At 36.4% G+C, this 20392-nt stretch overlaps 1 protein-coding gene across 1 annotated transcript in view; it reads left to right on the forward strand.

The window, feature by feature from the left end:
• Nucleotides 1–9331: 9331 nt before the first annotated feature.
• The window catches only part of LOC117406057 (UDP-glucuronic acid decarboxylase 1), a 40930-nt gene continuing 29869 nt past the window's right edge, over nt 9332–20392 (forward strand). Inside the window, exons 1-5 of the mRNA XM_034009770.3 lie at nt 9332–10112; nt 12108–12135; nt 13761–13809; nt 14494–14537; nt 17648–17708. Coding sequence (XP_033865661.1) covers nt 10019–10112; nt 12108–12135; nt 13761–13809; nt 14494–14537; nt 17648–17708 — 276 coding nt within the window. The 5' untranslated portion in view covers nt 9332–10018. The remainder of the gene's footprint in view (nt 10113–12107; nt 12136–13760; nt 13810–14493; nt 14538–17647; nt 17709–20392) is intronic.

Genomic DNA, 20392 nt, shown 5'->3' on the forward strand with positions numbered 1-20392 from the left:
ATGACTCATAATAATAGGCAGTGCTTAAATGGGATGGAAAAAGTGCCTTTACTGAACATTGTAAGTCATCCCTTGCAATGTTAAATGGACAGACCCTGTATATTGTGTTAGATAAAAGAATCACTGAAGCAGTGTGCCTGTACTTATGAGTTTGGACAACATGCCCTGATTTACTGTACCATACGTCCTCTCTTGTTCTTCATGAATAAGTCATACATCATTGTGTCAAGCTACTTTATCAACCAGCACAGGATTGAAAACTAGAGTGCTGGATGCAGTTGTAAATCAGCTTTGTCTCAGGCAATCTGTCCTTGAGGCACTTCTGCTACAGAGGGATCCCTGATAAAGTAGTCTACAAAGATGGTAAGAAACTGGGCCAAATATATAAACTCTAATTAAATTGATTTTCCTTGTCACTTTTGAATTAGCATTTTTGGAGTTTTGCAAAAAAAATGTTGAAATAAATAATTGTAGACATCTATTTCTTGTAACTTTTTTTCCCTCCTCCACAAAAGCAAAACTTTTGCTACAAAAGATTTTTCCTATAATTATTTGTTTTTGAGAAATTTCTAGAAATTATAAATTTCCAATGTGGCACGTAAACTTTTGACTACAACGGTATATATATAATGATGTATAGAAAGCTTTTGACAAAGTCCCGCATAAAAGATTACTTCTCAAACTGAACGCAGTAGGGATTCAAGGAAATGCATGCACATGGATTAGGGAGTGGTTAACATGTAGAAAACAGAAAGTACTGATTAGAGGAGAAACCTCAGAATGAAGAGAGGTAACCAGTGGTGTACCACAGGGATCAGTATTGGGTCCTCTGCTATTCCTAATCTACATTAATCATTTAGATTCTGGTATAGTTAACAAACTTGTTAAATTTGCAGACGACACAAAAATAGGAGGAGTGGCAAACACTGTTGAAGCAGCAAAGGTCATTCAAAATGATCTAGACAGCATTCAGAATTGGGCAGACACATGGCTAATGACATTTAATAGAGAAAAGTGTAAGGTACTGCACGCAGGCAATAAAAATGTGCATTATAAATATCATATGGGAGATAGTGATAGTGAAGAAAGAATCTATGAAAAAGACCTAGGATTTTATGTTGACTCACAAATGTCTTTATCTAAACAATGTAGGGAAGCTATAAAAAGGCCAACAAGATGCTCAGATATGTTGTGAAAAGTGTTCAATTTAAATCAAGGGAAGTAATGTTAAAACTTTACAATGCATTAGTAAGACCTCATCTAGAATACTGTGTTCAGTTCTGGTCACCTCGTTACAAAAAGGATATTGCTGCTCTAGAAAGAGTGCAAAGAAGAGTGACCAGAATTATCCCGTGTTTAAAAGGCATGTCATATGCAGACAGGCTAAAATAATTGAATCTATTCAGTCTTGAACAAAGAAGACTACGCTGTGATCTGATTCAAGCATTCAAAATTCTAAAAGGTATTGACAATGTCGACTCAGGGGACTTTTTCGACCTGAAAAAAGAAACAAGGACCAGGGGTCACAAATGGAGATTAGATAAAGGGGCATTCAGAACAGAAAATAGGAAGCACTTTTTTACACAGAGAATTGTGGGAGTCTGGAACCAACTCCCCAGCAATGCTGTTGAAACTGACACCCTGGGATCCTTCAAGAAGCTGCTTGATGAGATTCTGGGATCAATAAGCTACTAACAACCAAACGAGCAAGATGGGCCGAATGGCCTCCTCTTGTTTGTAAACTTTCTTATGTTCTTATGTTCTTATGCTCTACATCCTGTCTACAAGTAGGCAATCTGTTAGCTCTGATTTCTGCTTTGATTGACAGTCTGCCAATACTGCCTTGCTACACCATTTTTCTACGTTACAGCTGCTGGCAGCACCTGCTTTTTGCTATTAATAGAAAAAAATACATAGAATGTTATTGCGGACCACAGTTTGAGAACCCCTAGTCTTATAGATAGATCTGATATATGTATATTATTGTAGTTTTCGATATTATACAATATTCTTTCTGAAGACAATATTTTAGGACACACATCTATCTAGACTATTATAAAATAAATTTAATAATAAAATGTTACCATAACAATCCAGCATATTATTATTATTATTATTATTTATTTCTTAGCAGACACCCTTATCCAGGGCGACTTACAATCGTAAGCAAATACATTAAGTGTTACAATACAAGTAATACAATAACTATTGTTCAAGCAAAGTACAAGTGTGACAAACCACAATTCAATAATATAGCAGATAATAGTGATAGTTACATCAGGATATGATTAAATACAAAATACTACAGGTTAAACACTTGGCAGATTACAGTATTCTGAAGTACAGGATTAAATGCAGTAAAATAGGGGGCAGATAAGAGCAAAATAAAGCACATTTAAATGAAGGGTGATAGTGTCCCAGGATACAAACAGAGGAGTTCTACAGGTGCTGTTTGAAGAGGTGAGTCTTAAGGAGGCACCGGAATGTGGTCAGGGACTGGGCAGTCCTACATATTAGATTCTATGGTAAAAATGAGCTGTATTTGTCTTCATTTGTTCTCCATAAGGTCTACTCTCTCGCCTTCCTCTCCCTCCCGGCTTCAAAACTCAGCGCCCAATGACAGCATCTGTAACCTCTCCGTTTGTATCCAATCACAGCAGTCTTTCAGTTGAAATCACACCCCCGTCACGCCTCCAGCTTCATTGGAGAGTGTCTCTTCAGGAATACAGGTAGGAAAAAAGTGAGAGTTATGGTTTAAGGTAGTAAAGTGGGAACATTTACAATAAGCGTGGAGTAGTGGTTAGGGCTCTGGACTCTTGACCGGAGGGTCGTGGGTTCAATCCCAGGTAGGGGACACTGCTGCTGTACCCTTGAGCAAGGTACTTTACCTAGATTGCTGCAGTAAAAACCCAACTGTATAAATGGGTAATTGTATGTAGAAATAATGTGATATCTTTTAACAATTGTAAGTCGCCCTGGATAAGGGCGTCTGCTAATAAATAAAATAAAATAATAAATATTTTATTCTGCTATTGTAGCACACATACTTACTTTACTTCAGTTGTACGTGCCTTTGTAATAAAAACAAACCAAAAAAATCATATCTACTTATTTCTTCAATATCATTTCATGTCACTGAGTAGTGATGTTTGTATTCCTCAACTGAAACGTGACCATGTACTTTACGAAAGTGTCTTTAATCAGATCAGTGTGTGATAGTAATTGTGTTAATAAGACACCCCCCCCCCCCCCCCAATTAAATGGTAGCATCACTGAGCTGAAGCTCCTACACCACATGCCTACTCAGCTTGCACAGGTGTCAGCCAGCTCACATGTTAGACTGCATTACTCAAATCAACTGTGAATGTTTCCATATAATGGTAAAGGTTAAAAGGAAGCTTCTGTTGGCATTGATGTGAGTGTTGATATGCACACTTCTCTACTGCTAAGACTCTGATCAAAGGTGTTAAACAGCATTCTTGATTTGTCATGGCACTCGGCACTCAATGCTGAACACTAGTTTAAAGGATATGGTAAATCCTACCTAGTATGTATTGCCATCATTACTTCTTTCCCACATTTTCCTATATGGAACTTGCAAACATTATGGTAAAGGTGATTTTGTTTATCGTAATTTTTTGGAAGTTGTACTTGCGGTCAACATCAAGAAGCTAAGTCAACATTGAAATCACGTCAGTCATTGGAAATGTAGTGACTGATTAAAATCTTTGTAATTTAAAATGTTTACAACCGTAACCAACTTCTAAGAAATTTACAAAACAAACACTTCAGTGCAGTGATAAAAATAAAAATAATGTCTTTTGGTCTTTTGAAATTTGAAAGCACCTTTAGTTTAGAAGCCACTTGAAAATTACTAATAGTTTCAAAGGTTGTATAAACATCAATGTAAAAAAAACCAAACAAACAGAAATTTTACATAGAGGTCTCAGTCTAACCCTAAAGCCACAGTATGGTTATTTTTTTCTTATTTGGCCAAAGCTTGCCGGGGCTACATCTCTGTGGTTTTCAGTTGTTAGGGAAAAAAAAAAAAGTTACAGCCTTTGTTATTGGAAAGTTGTGCAACATTTATTTATTAAGATTTCAAGATCTCATTACCTCATGAACATATGTCTTTTGGATATGCTGACATGCAATAAATAAAGTTTATAGGCAATGTACATGTTTTTTAAATAGTTAAGCAAAGTTGTTCTCTTTGTTGTTACATTCTCTGTATCCATCAACAATTCCTGAGGGATCAGAAAATGATCTTTTATGGCACTTACTAATAAAACATAAACACCCCTACACCCCAATTATGTGGTGACTAACAGATGGTACAAAGCCAGCTTCAGGGTTTTCTGCAGCAGTTCTGTTAACACAGGCTTGATTTTAGGCTGATTGGCAGTGTGCTTCAAATACCACAAGGATGTAACCCTTATAAGCATAACACAAACATACAACGATTGTTGTATTATTATTATTATTATTATTATTATTATTATTATTATTATTATTATTATTATTATTATTATTATTATTATTAATATTATTTTGTAGTTTTTCATGGAAAGCATATCTCTTAGGTAATTGTTCTGGCTATCACAAGTTTTTCCCCTCATTAAGAATGTGGACCCTTATACTGATCCTGTCTGTCTGTCGTTCCAGTCAAAAATCTAAGTGTATGATGTGCCATATGTTCTGCTTTTCTGACCTCATACACCTTCAAAATCAGTAGAATGTTCAGAAAAGCATTTTTTTTCATCATCCGAATGTGGGATTTTTAGGACCCTGTGTATGTGTTTACCATGGCTCATCCGTGTAGTAGTTTGTGTCCATTGAATTTCAAGAAATTTGAGTATGTGATGTAGCAGTAGGCAGTCCCTAGGAGTAGAACTAGTTTTGTCTCAAGTGATCCACATTATACGGCACCCACTTTAGCTCATTGTGACCTGTGATGCTTCAGAAACAACTCTGGGGGGTCATGCTCTCCCAAGACCACCAGGGGGCCAAGTAACAAATAGCTTGTGCATCTTAGTTCACTCACAACAGCGGAGTAGAAGTAGTCTGCAACCTTTTTTCAAATCCCTTTTGCATTTACCAATAAAATTGTTTGATTGGCATTCCTTTCTGTGGCAGGGCAGGGCCCTGTTTGTAAATAGTGTTTGGTTTGCGTGTTGGTGGCAGTGGTGTAGCTAAGGGAGTGGTTGGAATTATTGAACTGCATGGGACAATAAAATATCAGCCATGTGGAAAAATCTCGATCCATCGCTACATCACTGGTTGGTGGTAGTGGTTGGCAGGGATGGGGTTAATTGTTGTACGTTCTTTTTGTATCCATCCTTGCAGTGAATTATTCAAAGAAGTCAGGTATATTTTTATATTCTATACAAGCTGTCTCCACAATTACACTGTCGCACAGCTATTTTGAGTCTGACTTCAAATCAAGTCAATAGGTTCCAAACGGGGGGCTGATTTTCAAAGCTTTTAGTGAAGGCAGTTTTTCCTAAACTGACTGACACTGCAATTCTACTGAACAAAAATGCACCATATCACCTGCACTAATTATCCCCTGCAGAGATTTTATTGCATATATCTTCAGAAAAAAGAAAGTTATGAGTTATCTTACTTTACCATGATGCTAACACTTGATGTGTTATCCAATTCTCATTAAATACACATATCTCTAATTTTGAATTGGGGGATGTATGGTACTGATATACAGCTTGTTTTGACTTGGAGCTCACCCATCTAGTAATTAACCATGCCCATTCCTAGTTTGTCTTTGGGATCTAAAGATGTCTGCAGGCTGCATGTAAGAAACATAGCACACTTTAATAACCCATCAGAAAATTACAGACTCTCCTATAGTGCACTTCCCATGAAAATGTTCCCTGCAGGTCTATTCAAGCTGCAATAGCCAAATGTTGTTAGAATTGTTTCTCATTTTAACCTGTTGTACAGTGAGACAATGTTACAACTGAATGCCACCATAAACTGAAGAGTTCCTGAATGTTAGTGAGACATTGAAATGTATTCTTCAGCCAAGTTAGTTTCCATGACAAGATATGTTTCACCTGATAGAGTCTATCTGATATGTTCACCCACTGCTTGCATCAGTGTGGCACAGGCTTCTAAGGCAAAATATATTTTGTGCTATGAGATGACAATAAAAAGGAGTAGTTAATTCAAGAGATTTGCAGAATAGACATTTTTCTCTGCAAAGTTTCATGGGAACTAATTAAGCACTAGCTGTCAAAAGTACGTGGTGATCACACACACAACGACCAGAATTATTAACAACATTACATACAAGGAACATGCTCAAAAAATGTTTTGCATTATAATGATCTAAAAATGCATCCTATTAAACTTACAATTTTCGACAAAACAAACAACTGGGTCACCTTAGTTTAAACTAAACCTCACCTTACCGTAAATTTACATGGAGCCGGAATGATTAGGTTGCTTAAGCTTAACCCATAACTACTATGCACAAAATAAGTTAATTAAGTACTAGCCAGGGGTACAGAAACAGATGCATTCAATCAATTTAACAAATATTACACTTTAGAAAAAGAAAAAAACACTATTCAAATACTTCAAAGCAGTTTGCTCAGATGCAATTTGGACACATTGAAGAGATGGGATTTTTGCATGAGACACAGGAGACTTTTGCCTTTCGATCCTTCGATGATGGACAGATGGAGCACCTTTTCATTTCAGATTTGGGAATATCATCTGCAAGGATTTGGTCAGCAGGCAGGGGAGTTTGAGAATATCAGCTGTAAGGGAACAGAGTTTGTGAGGTATTTGGGGTTTTGGACGGGACAGGGGGATAAGTAGCGGGCTGCTGAGACAAACGTTGTGGTCAGTGTTACCAAATCAGAGGTTTTCCCTCTAGATTTAGAGATTTTTATTTCTCACAGGGATTTCTGGAGGTAAGAATTTAAGAATTTTTTTTTTTTAAAGGTAATATGGAGTTTTTTCTGTAGACGTATTTTTTTTTAATGATATAAAATACTCTCAAGTTCATAATGAATTCAAACCCTCCCAGGCCCACCCTTTACAAACATGGCAGATGTGGTTGTAAATATCATGTGCCAATGTAAGAAAACACAGCATCCCCAGGAGAAACTATACAATGCTGAGAAGCCCAAAGAGAAGCGGGACTAAAGAGAACCATGGAATAAAACAGACTGCACTTAGTATGCTGGACAAAACAGTGTGCTTTGGACATTCTTTTCTTTGATTATTTTGTCAGTCTGAGTCGCTACGCTGTTCAGCTGTAGTTTAGCACTGGCTGGTAAAGCAGTACGCTTTACCTGTCAAGTGGAGTCCCGGCTTAATAAACCGCTGCATTCGAGAAGCTGAAATACCGATGTGAGCCTGCCTGCATTTCCCATACACGCTACATTATATTAACAAACGTTACGGTATTAATACGCGTCAAACAACCTATTCGGGGTCTTATAACTAGAGGGGCGTAAGTGACATTTTCATAATTTTACAGGAGAGCAAAATTAAGATTTTACTTGTGTTCAAATGCCATTTATCAGAACATGCACAGTATCAATATAATTTTGAAGAAAATTAAAGTGTTTAAAATATTTTTGAATTTGAAACTTCAAAAAGTAAGAATAGCACCAGAAATTTAGATTTTCCATAATAAAAATACGCTTCAGGTGTCACACTGTCGGTGTTGTAACCAATTCCGTACCCCCTCAGATCATGTGTATAATCAGTTATAGTTTGTTTTCATAAAAACGTCTTTGACATGCGTATCTAAAACAATCTTTAAATAATGAATGCTTAATGTCTTAACTATGCGACCTATCTGTTTATAAACGATTGTCCGATTTCAATGTAGCCTATTTTTTTAAATATATTTTGGGGATTTAAAAACTTGAAAGTTGAAAGTAAACGATCACGAAAGTTTTCACGAATGTTGTTGCTCTGTGGTTTGTGCTAGTATGTCTGGAATAAACATGAGTCGTGTAAATTATATTAAAAATGCATAATGTATAACGTTATTGTTTACATATATTTATTTATATACACAAAATTGGTATTTACAGTGAGAAACACGGGATACCAAATTAGACAGCTGACAATATCTTGGTCTATGGCTGTATTATTTGTTATCCACTGTGCATTTCAGGCAGTGGAGCATCAAATGTCAAACTTGCACATGTCTACCTGTGCCCCATTATCACACACAAAGGGGTTGATTGATATTGGGTGTATTTACAGTGAGAAACACAGGGGATATCAAATTAGACAGCTGCCAATATCTTAGTCTATGGCTTTCTGTTTACTGATGTTTTAATGTTCTGCTATTTTGAATGTTATTCTATCTTGTTAATTTTCTTGATAGAAACAACTTATTAAAATATTGTATCATTTAAAAAGATAATTGCTTGAGGGTAAACACTGTCCCATGTCGCATGGGAAAGCGAATTTAAAAGAATATATGACATGTTCACAGGCTCGTTATTACATGACAATATATAGAATCCACATGTTGTTTGTTGTGTTGTATACTGTCATAACTTCTCATTAAAGCCTCTGTGGGATTTGGCTTTGTATGTTTGTTTGTTTTTTAATATACTGTAGAGCTTTTAAAAAAGTTAATGCTTTAGAAAAAAAAGCTTGCTGGCCCAGTGTTTGTGCGATGGAACAGCCACATACCGCTCCACTCACTGTACCGGACTTCCTTAAGGTGTACCGGATTTCCATAGATTTGGATCGGACCAAAACAAACATATAATTGTGAGTTGATATATATATATATATATATATATATATATATATATATATATATATATATATATATATATATATATATATATATATATATATATACCAATTAGAAATAAACCCTCACAATTATGTTTGTTTTTGCTCTGTTCTGAATCGCTGTCAACTTGCTGAGGACGCTGATACAGTTTTGTACTTATAAAAAATGTCAATCCAAAAAGCAAAACGGTGACGATTTTACAATTTACTGTTTCTGTCCAGCACACAGACACACAAAAAAAAATTCTGAAAACTGGGACAATCAGTCTTCTTGGGACATGTGGTGTTAACCCTATTGCCCGTTATGGAACACGGGTTAATTATATGCTATGGCGTAATTTCTCTATAAAATGTTTAATTCTCGTGCCAGTTATTATTATAAATCGTACAAGCCGTGTTTGTGCTCAGTACCAGTATCTTTATTAATGGTTTCTACAATCGATTGATTTAGGCTGGCCAGAGATTCCAGGGTTAAAGGTCATCTACAATGTATATATATATATATATACATCAATTCATATTTTGAAACGTCCGAAATTGAGATTTAGCAAGCGATGTCTGAAGTTGAAAAGTCTATGTACTGTTATGCAAACTCGTTATTGATTTAATTGTGTCATTTTATTGACACTATTGACAGAAATAATGTAATCGCGGCAGGGTATGTAGTGGACTGCAGAAACACTCGCTCAGATGTGTGGGCCTGATGGGGGAAAGTGAAATAATATAGTTGGTGTAGGAAGAAGCTATTTAAAAATACAAATAAAAAAAATAAAAATTAGATATACTTGTTTAAAGAGAACGTTTGAACCATTATTGAACTCGTTAAATAATATAATCAGGTGGGTTTGGGCAATATTATAACCATCGCTTGTTTTAGGATGGACTATTTGTGGCTTTATTACTAATATTATTTATTTCCCGGTACTGGATTACTTTGTTTAATGACTACTGGTGTGTGTGGTCGTTTAGAAGATGATCAAATAATAATTACTTCTGTTTACAAAGGTATCTGTTTGCAGTCCATCATCAGCTCGGTCTCCGTTGTTCCGCGAACCTAGTACGTGCACGCATCGTTTATTTGGGAAAACTAACTAGTTCAGTGTCATGAAATTCAGGTTCTATACCGTTGATAAACAAGTTATGAAGGTTGTAGTTCAATGAGTAAAAATGCATTAAAGGAGGCACGCATGCTTCCGGGTTTCGCTTTCTGGTTTTGTGGAGGATGATGATGAAGCGGATGATCTGGCTAATCCGTGGAATAAACAGAAGAATGATGAAGTTCATGATTGCCCTCGCTTTGATCGCCTATATTGCTTGTAAGTATCAGACCTGCACGTGCATTTATAACCAAAACTGTTGCTACAGCACTACTACAGAAGTACTGGTGTTTAATCTGTACACAGAACTAAAGAGGAAGTATTATGAATTACACTGTGTCATTGATAATACCAGAGATAAAAAAAAAAAAATAGTGTGGCACTGTTTCTGAAAATACCTCTTAAGGGATTTTAGGTTTCTTTGTCTTGGATGATAGATATGTACATTTCAATCTGGATTGTGATAAAGTGTACAAATGGTTAAAATATGCTAAATTAATGAATATATACATTGAAAAAAATAAAGTAAATGCAATGCTGTTTTATTTACTAGCCATTTGTCATTTTATCAGGCTAGGAGGTTAGTAACTTGTACAAAGTTCATATCCCCAAATTGTTTGGTACCTGGCTGAATGATTTCCAACATTACATGACTGTGGAATATACAGTGTCATCACACAGTTCAAAACCAGTCATATTTCCTCTTGTTCAGTATACTGTATACAGTATACAATCCTCCTCATCATATTCAAATCGTTCCTAAGGCAGTGATACAGTTTTTAAACTGAATTGAAATCAGTTTCTACAGATTGGTGCGCCTCCTTTTAATAACATCTTTCACTCCTCGTCCTTGCATTTCACATTTATGGCTTCATCAAATGGAAAACTCTTGAGGATGATGACTGCTTCATGACAGCTAGTAGCAGTCTTTCTTTCTTTCTTTGTTAGTCTACGAAGTTGTTATGGCCTTCAGCAAAACCTGTTTAGAATATTGGAACAGATTATCTCCAGATCTAATGGTCATCTCGCAAAGAGGTAAATATTCCTGACCACATGACAAAGCAGTTCAGATCACAAGTCTGTTTCTGTGACATATGACAGCTTTACTGGCCTAAAGGGTTTTTTTTATTTTTAAAACATATGCAGAAGAAAACTTTCATCTTCTTATTTTCCAGCATCACACACTGTAGTTACATAAAATAACTTTGAATTGAATATTCAGTTGAGCTGCCTTTTTTTAAACCCAGGCTAAAAACTTGCTGAATGTATCTAGCATTTTGTTTGTACCGTACCGTAGTTCGTTGCAAGGTTTCAATAATTCAATAAAACAAATAAAACGGCAACTTAGACAATATTTTTGAGAAGCCCCCTCTTTGCCTCAAAACCATCCAAAATTCAAATAAATTCTTATGGTTTTTTAAGTTTTACTGATATCGAATGGTTGTGTTCTACATTACATTTCATGTTAACTATTTTACTGCAAACGTAATCAGCATAAGGTCCTATCTGAAAAAAGTCCAAATATCCCTTTTCATTTTTTGTGGCTAGCGTATTTAATACTTCATTGGCTTGGCAAGGAGTAACGTCTAATAAGTCAATCAAAGAAGTTGTTTCAGAAAGCTAATCTCTGAAAAGCTTAGAGTATCCTCCAAGGGATGCCAATTACTGTTGGAGAAAATGTGATATCATAACCTCCTTTTATTAGTTTAGTATTGTGTTTCTATTCAGATGTTGCTGCTAGTAGGGATGTTAGATTCTGTTTACCTGAAACATTTAAACTTTCAGATAAAATGTTAACATAACATGAGAAGCCCTCAGTTAATTTTTATGATGCGCCACAATGCATTGCTGTGGATGAAACTACTTGTGTACAGCATTTATGTGTATACTGTAAGGACTTTGAATAAATATTCAATAAATATCCTCACACTGCACACATTCTACTGTATAAATACTACAGCTGACTGTTTGACATGCATATCTTTGATAATCATTAAACGTTTAGGAACAATTCTAAATGCTTAATACTTGGAAAAATGTTTAAACTAATAACATTCGTACTTGTCGTCAGGATTTCTTCCTACAGCATGTGTGTGTCCATCAAGGAGTAAAAACAGTTTTGTATATGATCATTATTATAAAAACTATGCGTCTTCTTTACTGCCACGTGTGTGTGCGTTTTTTTTTTTTAATAGTCATCTTTTTGTTTTTCAGCTGTGTGGGGAACCTATACAAGTATGAGGTAATATTGTGGTCTTATTTTTTTAATTTGCCAAAATGTACTGTTCGTATTGTTTTTAATTCATAATTGCTAGCAAATTAATAGGCCTTAATAGGAAATAAGACCTGTTGCATAGCAGTTTGATCCATTCCTGGTTTTAATATGACACACTCAAGCTTGTAGTAAAACCTGGAATGGGTGAAACTGCTGCTGTATGCAGTGGGTCTTCTTTCCATCCCTGCTATACAGGTCTCACATGTGCAGTTTTGTAGAAAGATATGTTATAGCAAACCTGTATTTTCATTTACAAACATCGGGCACTACAGTAGGATAAAGGAAGTTCTCGGTTTCCATACCGTTTTCTCAGAAGCCTGTTAAACTTTCACTTCCTGGTTCATTTCACCTCCCCTCTTCTGAGTCGAATCATGTTACTGGCTGAAAGCGTGTCAGTCAATAGGAGAAGCAGCTGGCTGGTTAAACACAGGAAAGATGCTGTTGAAGAGATGGGGACAATTTCATCCTCTAGTAGAAAGGACCAAGAAAGTGCAACACAATCTGAAAGCATGGTTTGCAAACTGGGATTTCTTTATCCTAGTGTAGTTTTAGATATCATCCTGTTTAAAAAAATAAATAAATAAATAAAATAAAACACACAGTGGCAAAATGGTTGATTGGGTACAGGTGCAGGAGTGATGCAGTGTATAATTAAGCAGATGGAGAGGTTTTAAATCCGGTTTGGGAAAAAAGGTTTTATTTTTATATCCAGGTCTGGTGACCAAATAATAATCCCTGGCAATACACAACAATGTGTAGAGCACAGAGTAAATAACAGGGTTGCAGTCCCAAATAATAAACACAAAATAGCCGTCCCACAATATACCAACACGGTCACCAGTCCTGGGTGCATGCAGTAGTGCTCGTGGTGGGTGGTAGTAGTGCAGTGCTGTTCCGGGTTTTGTGCTGGCCCTTGGTGACAGCTTCGGAACATGTTAGCCATCTAATAATAACAAACAAGACAATTATAGACAAACAAACAAAACACTCATGATATATATAATCACTGGGTCTCTCAAGGGTCCTTTCAGGTTCAATAACACAAACCAAAGTGAAAGATTGCTTCTCTCCGTCCCCTTTTATGCCGTCACACATGACCCCTTGGTAAACGAGTGCAGCCGTCCCTCCAATCTGCGACTGCCACGTCGTTTCCGTTCCGGGGTCGATGAGTTTGTGCACCGGAGTGCCGCCCCCTTCCTGGCTGGCCGACTTCCCTTGAAACCTGGGAAAGAACTGTCGGGCCAGCCTGTCCAAGGAACTCTGTTCTCGCTGCTTACTAACAAGAGATTTACTACCAAGAATCATATCATTTCTGTCACACACACACACACACACACACACAGACACAAAAACAAGAGCAAATGAACAAAATACAACACGTTTATTTCAAAAGTGCACATTTGAGACGTATATAATGAATGGACGCGGACAACAGATTCGGTTTATGGAATTGTTTTATTAGCTACAGCCAGTTTTAATTAACTTTTGTTTTGGTCAGAGGTTTGTATTATTTTAAAGTTTTCACTGTCAAGGAGGCAAAGGTTTTTAATTCCATTAGTAACCGCAACTCTCCTGTGTTCTTTGTGCTGTAGGACCATACAAGAAAACGAGGAACTGCAAATTGAGAGGAAGATTGAAGAGGTTGGTTCTTGTTTATTTTTAGTTTTAGAGTCTGGAGGGTAACATACTTTGCTTATCGCATGCTCAAAATAGCAATACATGTATCAATACTAACAGTCTCCTCTGTAACGTTTGTTTTTTTCCCCCTTCTTTTATTAAATTTGTCCTCAAAGAAATAGCAAACAGTTGTATTTTGGGAAATGAGGCTTTCTTTCTAGGAATCTCTGTTGTGATGTCATTGCTTGATATAATCATAAACCGCTGCAGGAATAATTGGTGTGATTTAACTTAATATTGCTGGTTGATCCCTGATGCTGCATGTTAAATAAAAAAAAATTGCGTACTACTTTTTTTTTTTTTTGTTATATACAAATGTTCGTATGAGAATACAAGGCTTTTTTGTACACCTAAGTTGGACATTCTGTCCTCAAAGTTTTGGCATGTTTTAAAAAAAAAAAAAAAAAAAAAAAAAAAAAAAATCATAAATGGGATGAATTGTCCTATCTGTAACTTAAGTCATAATGAATACAAACGTGCCTTTTCCAAGGCTTTGGTTCACTCTGATCTTTCTATTCACCTCTTAAAGCCTTGAATTTGCATGTCACAGTAGTTATATGCATGCCAAAAGCAAAAGTTATTTGTTCAACATAATTATATTGTATGTAATTATGATGTACATTTTTTTGTTTGTTTGTTTTTTTGCAGGTAATTGCACCCCTGCAGGAGAAAATCAGAGATTTGGAAGTCAGGTATGATATGTGTAGGGCCCTGTGAAAATCGCGATTTCACAGGCTGCGCGGAAATCGTGACATTAGCCCAATACTGCGATTTTTACAATAGTCTTAAGAAATAAAAATAATTTCATAATTTCAAAGGACTGGGAGTTTAAAGGGGCAAGATACACAAATGACCTCACGAAAGTAGCTATTTGCTCCACATCGAATGCTAAACAAGGTACTGTCACTAAGTGAAGCTGCAACTCTGGGGCACTGCCTAAAAATGTACCCAAGACGGGACTCTGCCTGAAACGGACCCAAGACGAGGAAGCAAGCTGCAAGCGAGTCAACAACCACAAGCAACGAGACTGAGGCCCGGCTGGAAGATTGTCGTAAAACTTAGAGACTGTTAACAGACAAACCACTCTAGGTCTGCTGTATACCTAAAACCTGCTGTATACCTAAAACCAGAGCCATCGCTCATTCTCCCTCACGATGGCTCTGGTATACTTTCCCAAAAGTATTCAATCTGACGGTCATCTTCGAATTGAAAGGGAATGATAGGTTACGGATGTAACCCCAGTTCCCTGAAAGAAGAAGATGACCGCCAAGCTTGTGAGGTTGCATCACTTGCATTCGTGGGTTCAATGCAAAACAGGCTGAGATCTCCACCCAATGACTATTTATTACCTCGGTGAGGCGGGACCGATGACATCAATCCGCGGAGGGGCCTATCGGCAGCTTTGATATAAAATGCTCAGTGAATACCTGACAAGCAGGCATATCCCAAAACTATTCAATTTGGCGGTCATCTTCTCTTTCAGGGAACCGGGGTTACATCTGTAACCTATCGTTCACAAGCTATTGTAAAGTGCTTGAATAACTTTGATGTTGATTTTTATGTCGGTGCATTTATCCCTATATTTGATGTTTTTTTAAATAAATAATAACCTGTACACATAATTTATAAAATAGTTCTGTGCACATTCCGCAAAATATGATACTTTACCCATGACACCGCCATGAATTTTAAAGAATTTCCACGACTTTCACAGGGCCTTACTCATAAGACAAGTTTATTGCCTGAAGCTGTAATAACCAAGGCTATACTTGCCTTTCCTTGGCATGTTGATGTATTTCAGTGGTCCGCATGGAAACTGTGTGGCTGTTAGGTATAGGTCTATTCATTTAGCAATTCAAGTGAAAAGAACTTGAGGTAAAACTTAGTGAGTTTCTGTTAATATTAATGTGTGCAAGTGAAATGCAAGTAAGTGTGTGTGGGGGGGGGGGGAGCACTTGTGAGAAAGTGGTTATGGTATTGGTAATATTGGTAGGAATAAAGTCTAGCTAATTTAAAAAAACAACCTGGAAATACTGTGCAGGCATTTCAGCCACACATGGTCAGAATCATCAAGCTTTTTGCTCTAAAGTGACTAAGTTGTTTATTATTATTTTTGTTCCACTTCTTATTTTCACACTAATGGGGCCAAATGCACTTTGGTGTGAAGATATTTATAAATCTATCTTACAATGTTTTCCCTTGTGACATTTTATAAGGGCCACATTTGTACTTCTAAAAAAAATGATACGACTATATTTGTATTGCTCTTTGATCATTCATGTACATTTTCACAGAGGTTATTCCTCTATGTTGACTTGGGGAATTAAAGCTTTGAAGTGTCCAAGGCACTGACCTCAAGGCAATGGCACTTTTGGAACTTTAATGCACAACAGACAACACAGTCATCTCATCCCTTAGCAGCAGGTGCTGTAAAAGGCAATTGCCTTGACCATTTCTCTCTGGAACAGCTTGTTTTGTTGTTTAAAGTTTTTTTTTTTCCCTGCACAAGTTAAAAGGTTAAGAAAAAAAGAACATGGAATATGTCATTCTCAATAGCACCACTTAATGCTCATGCATTGAGAGATAAGAAAAACACATTCACTGACAGAATTTGCTGCAAGTTCAAAAATTAAGCTTAAAGGAAAGACAGGATTCGGACATTCTCGACTCTCCCTGAACTGGAAACCTTCTGCTTCCATTAAGGGTCCTACAATAAACCTGTATTGGGCTGTTCATGCTGTGTAATACTTGTTTTGTAGAATTATCATATAGTACTGTAACTATAGTGGTACCCAAAAAATTAGTTTCTGCTATGGGGACTGCCAATACTGTCGTGCTTCTCAAAACATTGATGCATAATTCTGGCCCAGTGGATGGGTGCATTGTTGTCTTGAAGTAATGATCACCATCTGGGTACAAGTGCAATATCTGTGGGTGAGCTTGGTCTGTAATGATGCTTAAGTAAACCATAGCATTTGTTCAGCCTTCTGGAGTAATCAATGGACCAAGGGTAAACCAGGGAAGCATGTCCCCTACCATGCTACCACCACCAGAAGCCTGGAAAGGTTGGAACCGTGCAGGAGGGGTTGAGTGAGCCAGTATGTTTTTGAGCTCCCCTGTCTGTGCAATCCTGACTTATCAGACCACATCGCTTTCCTCCAGTCATCAACAGTCTGATCTCTCCACTGCTTACACAGAGTTGCGTGGTTTATCCAACTGCAGCAGTGGGCCCGCCATGCATTGAAGGTTTCTGCCATTTGATCTACCGTTTGACTGTGTTTACCATTAATTGTTTGCTGCCACATCTGTCTCTCTTGGTGACCATTTTCCCTTTGTTTTGACATTGCTTATACACTGTGATGATGACCCAAGTCTTGGGGTAGCCTACCATAGTGTGCAGCTGTGTCCCTTCATATCTTTTTTTTTTATTTTGCCTTTAACACATAAGGGGCAAAATATGTTGTATTGAATTTGCATGTGCTTGAGGAAGAAAACAAAAAACAGATTGGATTTTGTGTACACCCATATGTGATTCTGTTGTAATTATGATGTATCCTGGAAAGGAACCCATATTTTCACCAAACAGCTTTTTATTTATTATTTTTTTTAATAATGCTTCTTTATAGAAAGAAAGTACGATAATTCAATCTGTCATGTAATTACATGTTGCCTTGAGGTACATACTGTATACCCTATCTAAAGAATTGCTTAGTCTATTGTGATCAGACATGGAGACGAGTTGCATTACACAACTGATTTATGTTCATTTTGATTTTTTGATTTTTTTTTTTCTTTTTCCCAGTTTCACCCAGAAATACCCTCCAGTAAAGTTCCTGTCTGAAAAGGATCGCAAACGGATTCTAGTAAGTGGTGTTGTCCCCTGAAATGTATGTAAAAAGCTTCATTGTTATTAAAATTAAAGTGATGTTTAAAGGATTATTCTACAGATGTGAAATGGAGTATGGCTTTATTTTTTTATATAATGTGTAACAACCAAGGGATTGATAACAATTGATAAACTGAGATAACAACTCAACACTGCAGACCTCTTAGGTGTTCTGGGAAAAATAACTCCACTCAGATAACACAGAAACCATAGTTTTATAGTATGGTTGTCTTTTTGCAAAGTTACTTAGAACTGAATCAGTTAATGATGTTTAATATTAGATTGTAATAACTTTAAAATATATCTTCAAATACAACACTAGTTTCCTTTGAATAGTTAGAAGAAAAGGACATGTGAGAATCTGACATTTATTTCTCCATTTATGTTTTCGCAAACCACTTGTGTGCTGCTAATTTTACAAAAAATGTGTCTTGGAAATGACAGTTTTTGAAATATATTCTGTTAATTAGGATCATATGGTTCCTTATGACCCAACATTTTTTTTTCTTTAATTTATTTTTTAATGTATTTTTTTATTTTTTTATTTTTTAAGAACACTGAGGTTTTTGAAGTTTGTCCCAGTTTTGATGACGACGCAAAGCATTAATGTATTAAGGTTGCTTGATCCCTAATGTCTCTTCATGTTGTCTCTGGGTCGTAGTGTCCTGCATTTCTTCAGAGGGCTTATTATGCTCTTATTTATCCTTGCTCTAATAAACGATGTAGAAGCTGAGGTGGGTACACTATCTGAAGAGAGATTTTATTCTTTTTCCACACTGTCACTGTTTTTTCACATCATTTGAGTTCTTTTTAGGATCCTTTGAAGAGAGAGAGTGTGTGTGTGTGTGTGTGTGTGTGTGTTTTAAATAGTTTTGGTTTGATATCCTGTTGGAACATCCAAGTGGAAACCTTTGCTTCAATGTAATCATTGTGAACCCTCTCGAAACTGTCCAATTTACCTTTATGCATCACCTTTTTGTAACGTGTAATCCTGTCCCATAATTTCATTTTTGGCTTTTTGCAACTTCTCCAATTGAATTCATTCTGAATTGCCAGTTACATTTTTCAATTTCTTTGGTAACATTTGGAATCTCTTTTTGTCCTTGTTCAGTAGCCAATAGTAATAAATCAAGGCTACAGTATACTGTATCAAAGTTAAAATTATGGTGCAAGGTATTGACTACACTATAAAATGGGAACCCTAGGAACTTGTGAGGGATGGAGATAAGAGAATAGTGAAAACTAACAAGAAACTTAAGTTGAAGCCATTTATTATTTTATTTTCATTTAGACCAAAAAAGATAGATAGATAGATAGATAGATAGATAGATACTATATCTATCTATTAGATAGATAGATATATAGATAGATGGGCTTCAGTGAGTTACAGGAAAATAATTTCATCTAGGGTTTCTGTGACGTCATAAATTACGAGACCGAAGGTAGAGTAATTTATAAACTGTCACAGAAACCCAAGATGATTGTATTCCTGTAACCCACTGAAGAGGCCCATCTATTATTATTATTTTTTTTATAATACATGGATACCTTTGTGATGCTAATATTAAAGAAGACGAGGTTCAGCAGTACAGTTCGTTTTTTTTAAATGTACTGTTTTAGTGCTGTACAGACATTTTGTGTCGTTATCTGTTTCTCTGAGATACAAATGTACAAGCTTTACTTTTTTTTAATGTATTCTCATTTTTTTTGATCATTAATGAACATTTCTGTACTGTGGGTGATGTCGAGTGTCTCGGTGTCAAATGGGTCAAAGTTCAAGTATATTTTCCTCTAGAGGAATTACCATTTTTTCACATCACTACTGTGGTATTATTTAATTCTGTACAGCCGGGCGGCAGAACATTATAACCAGGAGCACTTTTACCGGAAAAATAAACTTGCCTTACCTTAAATATATAATACTACAAATAATTTGAATAATGTGTTGTCTTTCGTTGACTATATCTGGTTGCGCTTTTTTATGTTCTACAAGCTTTTTCATTACTGTTTTTTATTAAATTACTGTGCTTATTTAGGCACGCTCCGATTTGACAGGGGAAAGATAACGTAGTTTTCATTGGAGTTCACAAAAAAACAAAAAAACAAAACGGTAACAGTTTCACTTCCCTTTTTAGCTTAATTTATTGAGCTTATTGCTTCATTTAAATTGTTTTCTTTAAGTTTTCAGGGCATTTTGTTCATGCATATCCATTTTTGTTTTTCCTGTACTGTGACATTTTCAATCTGCTGAAGCTCATCGGGGAGCTGAGTGCACCTTTCCCAGTTCACAGGGGTATCAGACAAGGCTGCCCTCTCTTGGGATGCTCTATTCCCTGTCCATCGAACCCCTTATTTGCAGGCTTAGTCATGTTCTAACAGGACTGTCTATCACAGGTAGTCCGGCTCAGCCCATAAAAGTATCTGCCTATGCAGATGACATCTCAGTTTTTATAACCAGCCAAGCAGATGTTGATAAACTCTGTGACAGTCAACAGCTTTTTGAAAGTCTCATCTGCTAGAATTAATTGGCTGAAGAGTGGGGCTTTCTTACTTGGGAAATGGACGATGCCTGGGCCTCCAGTGTTGCCAGGTGGATTGCTCTGGAGCTGGGGAGAGTTTAAACACCTAGGGGTATTTTTGGGAGGTGCGAGAGCAGCTGAG

Source organism: Acipenser ruthenus, chromosome 9 (genome assembly GCF_902713425.1).
Source record: "Acipenser ruthenus chromosome 9, fAciRut3.2 maternal haplotype, whole genome shotgun sequence".
NCBI lineage: Eukaryota > Metazoa > Chordata > Actinopteri > Acipenseriformes > Acipenseridae > Acipenser > Acipenser ruthenus.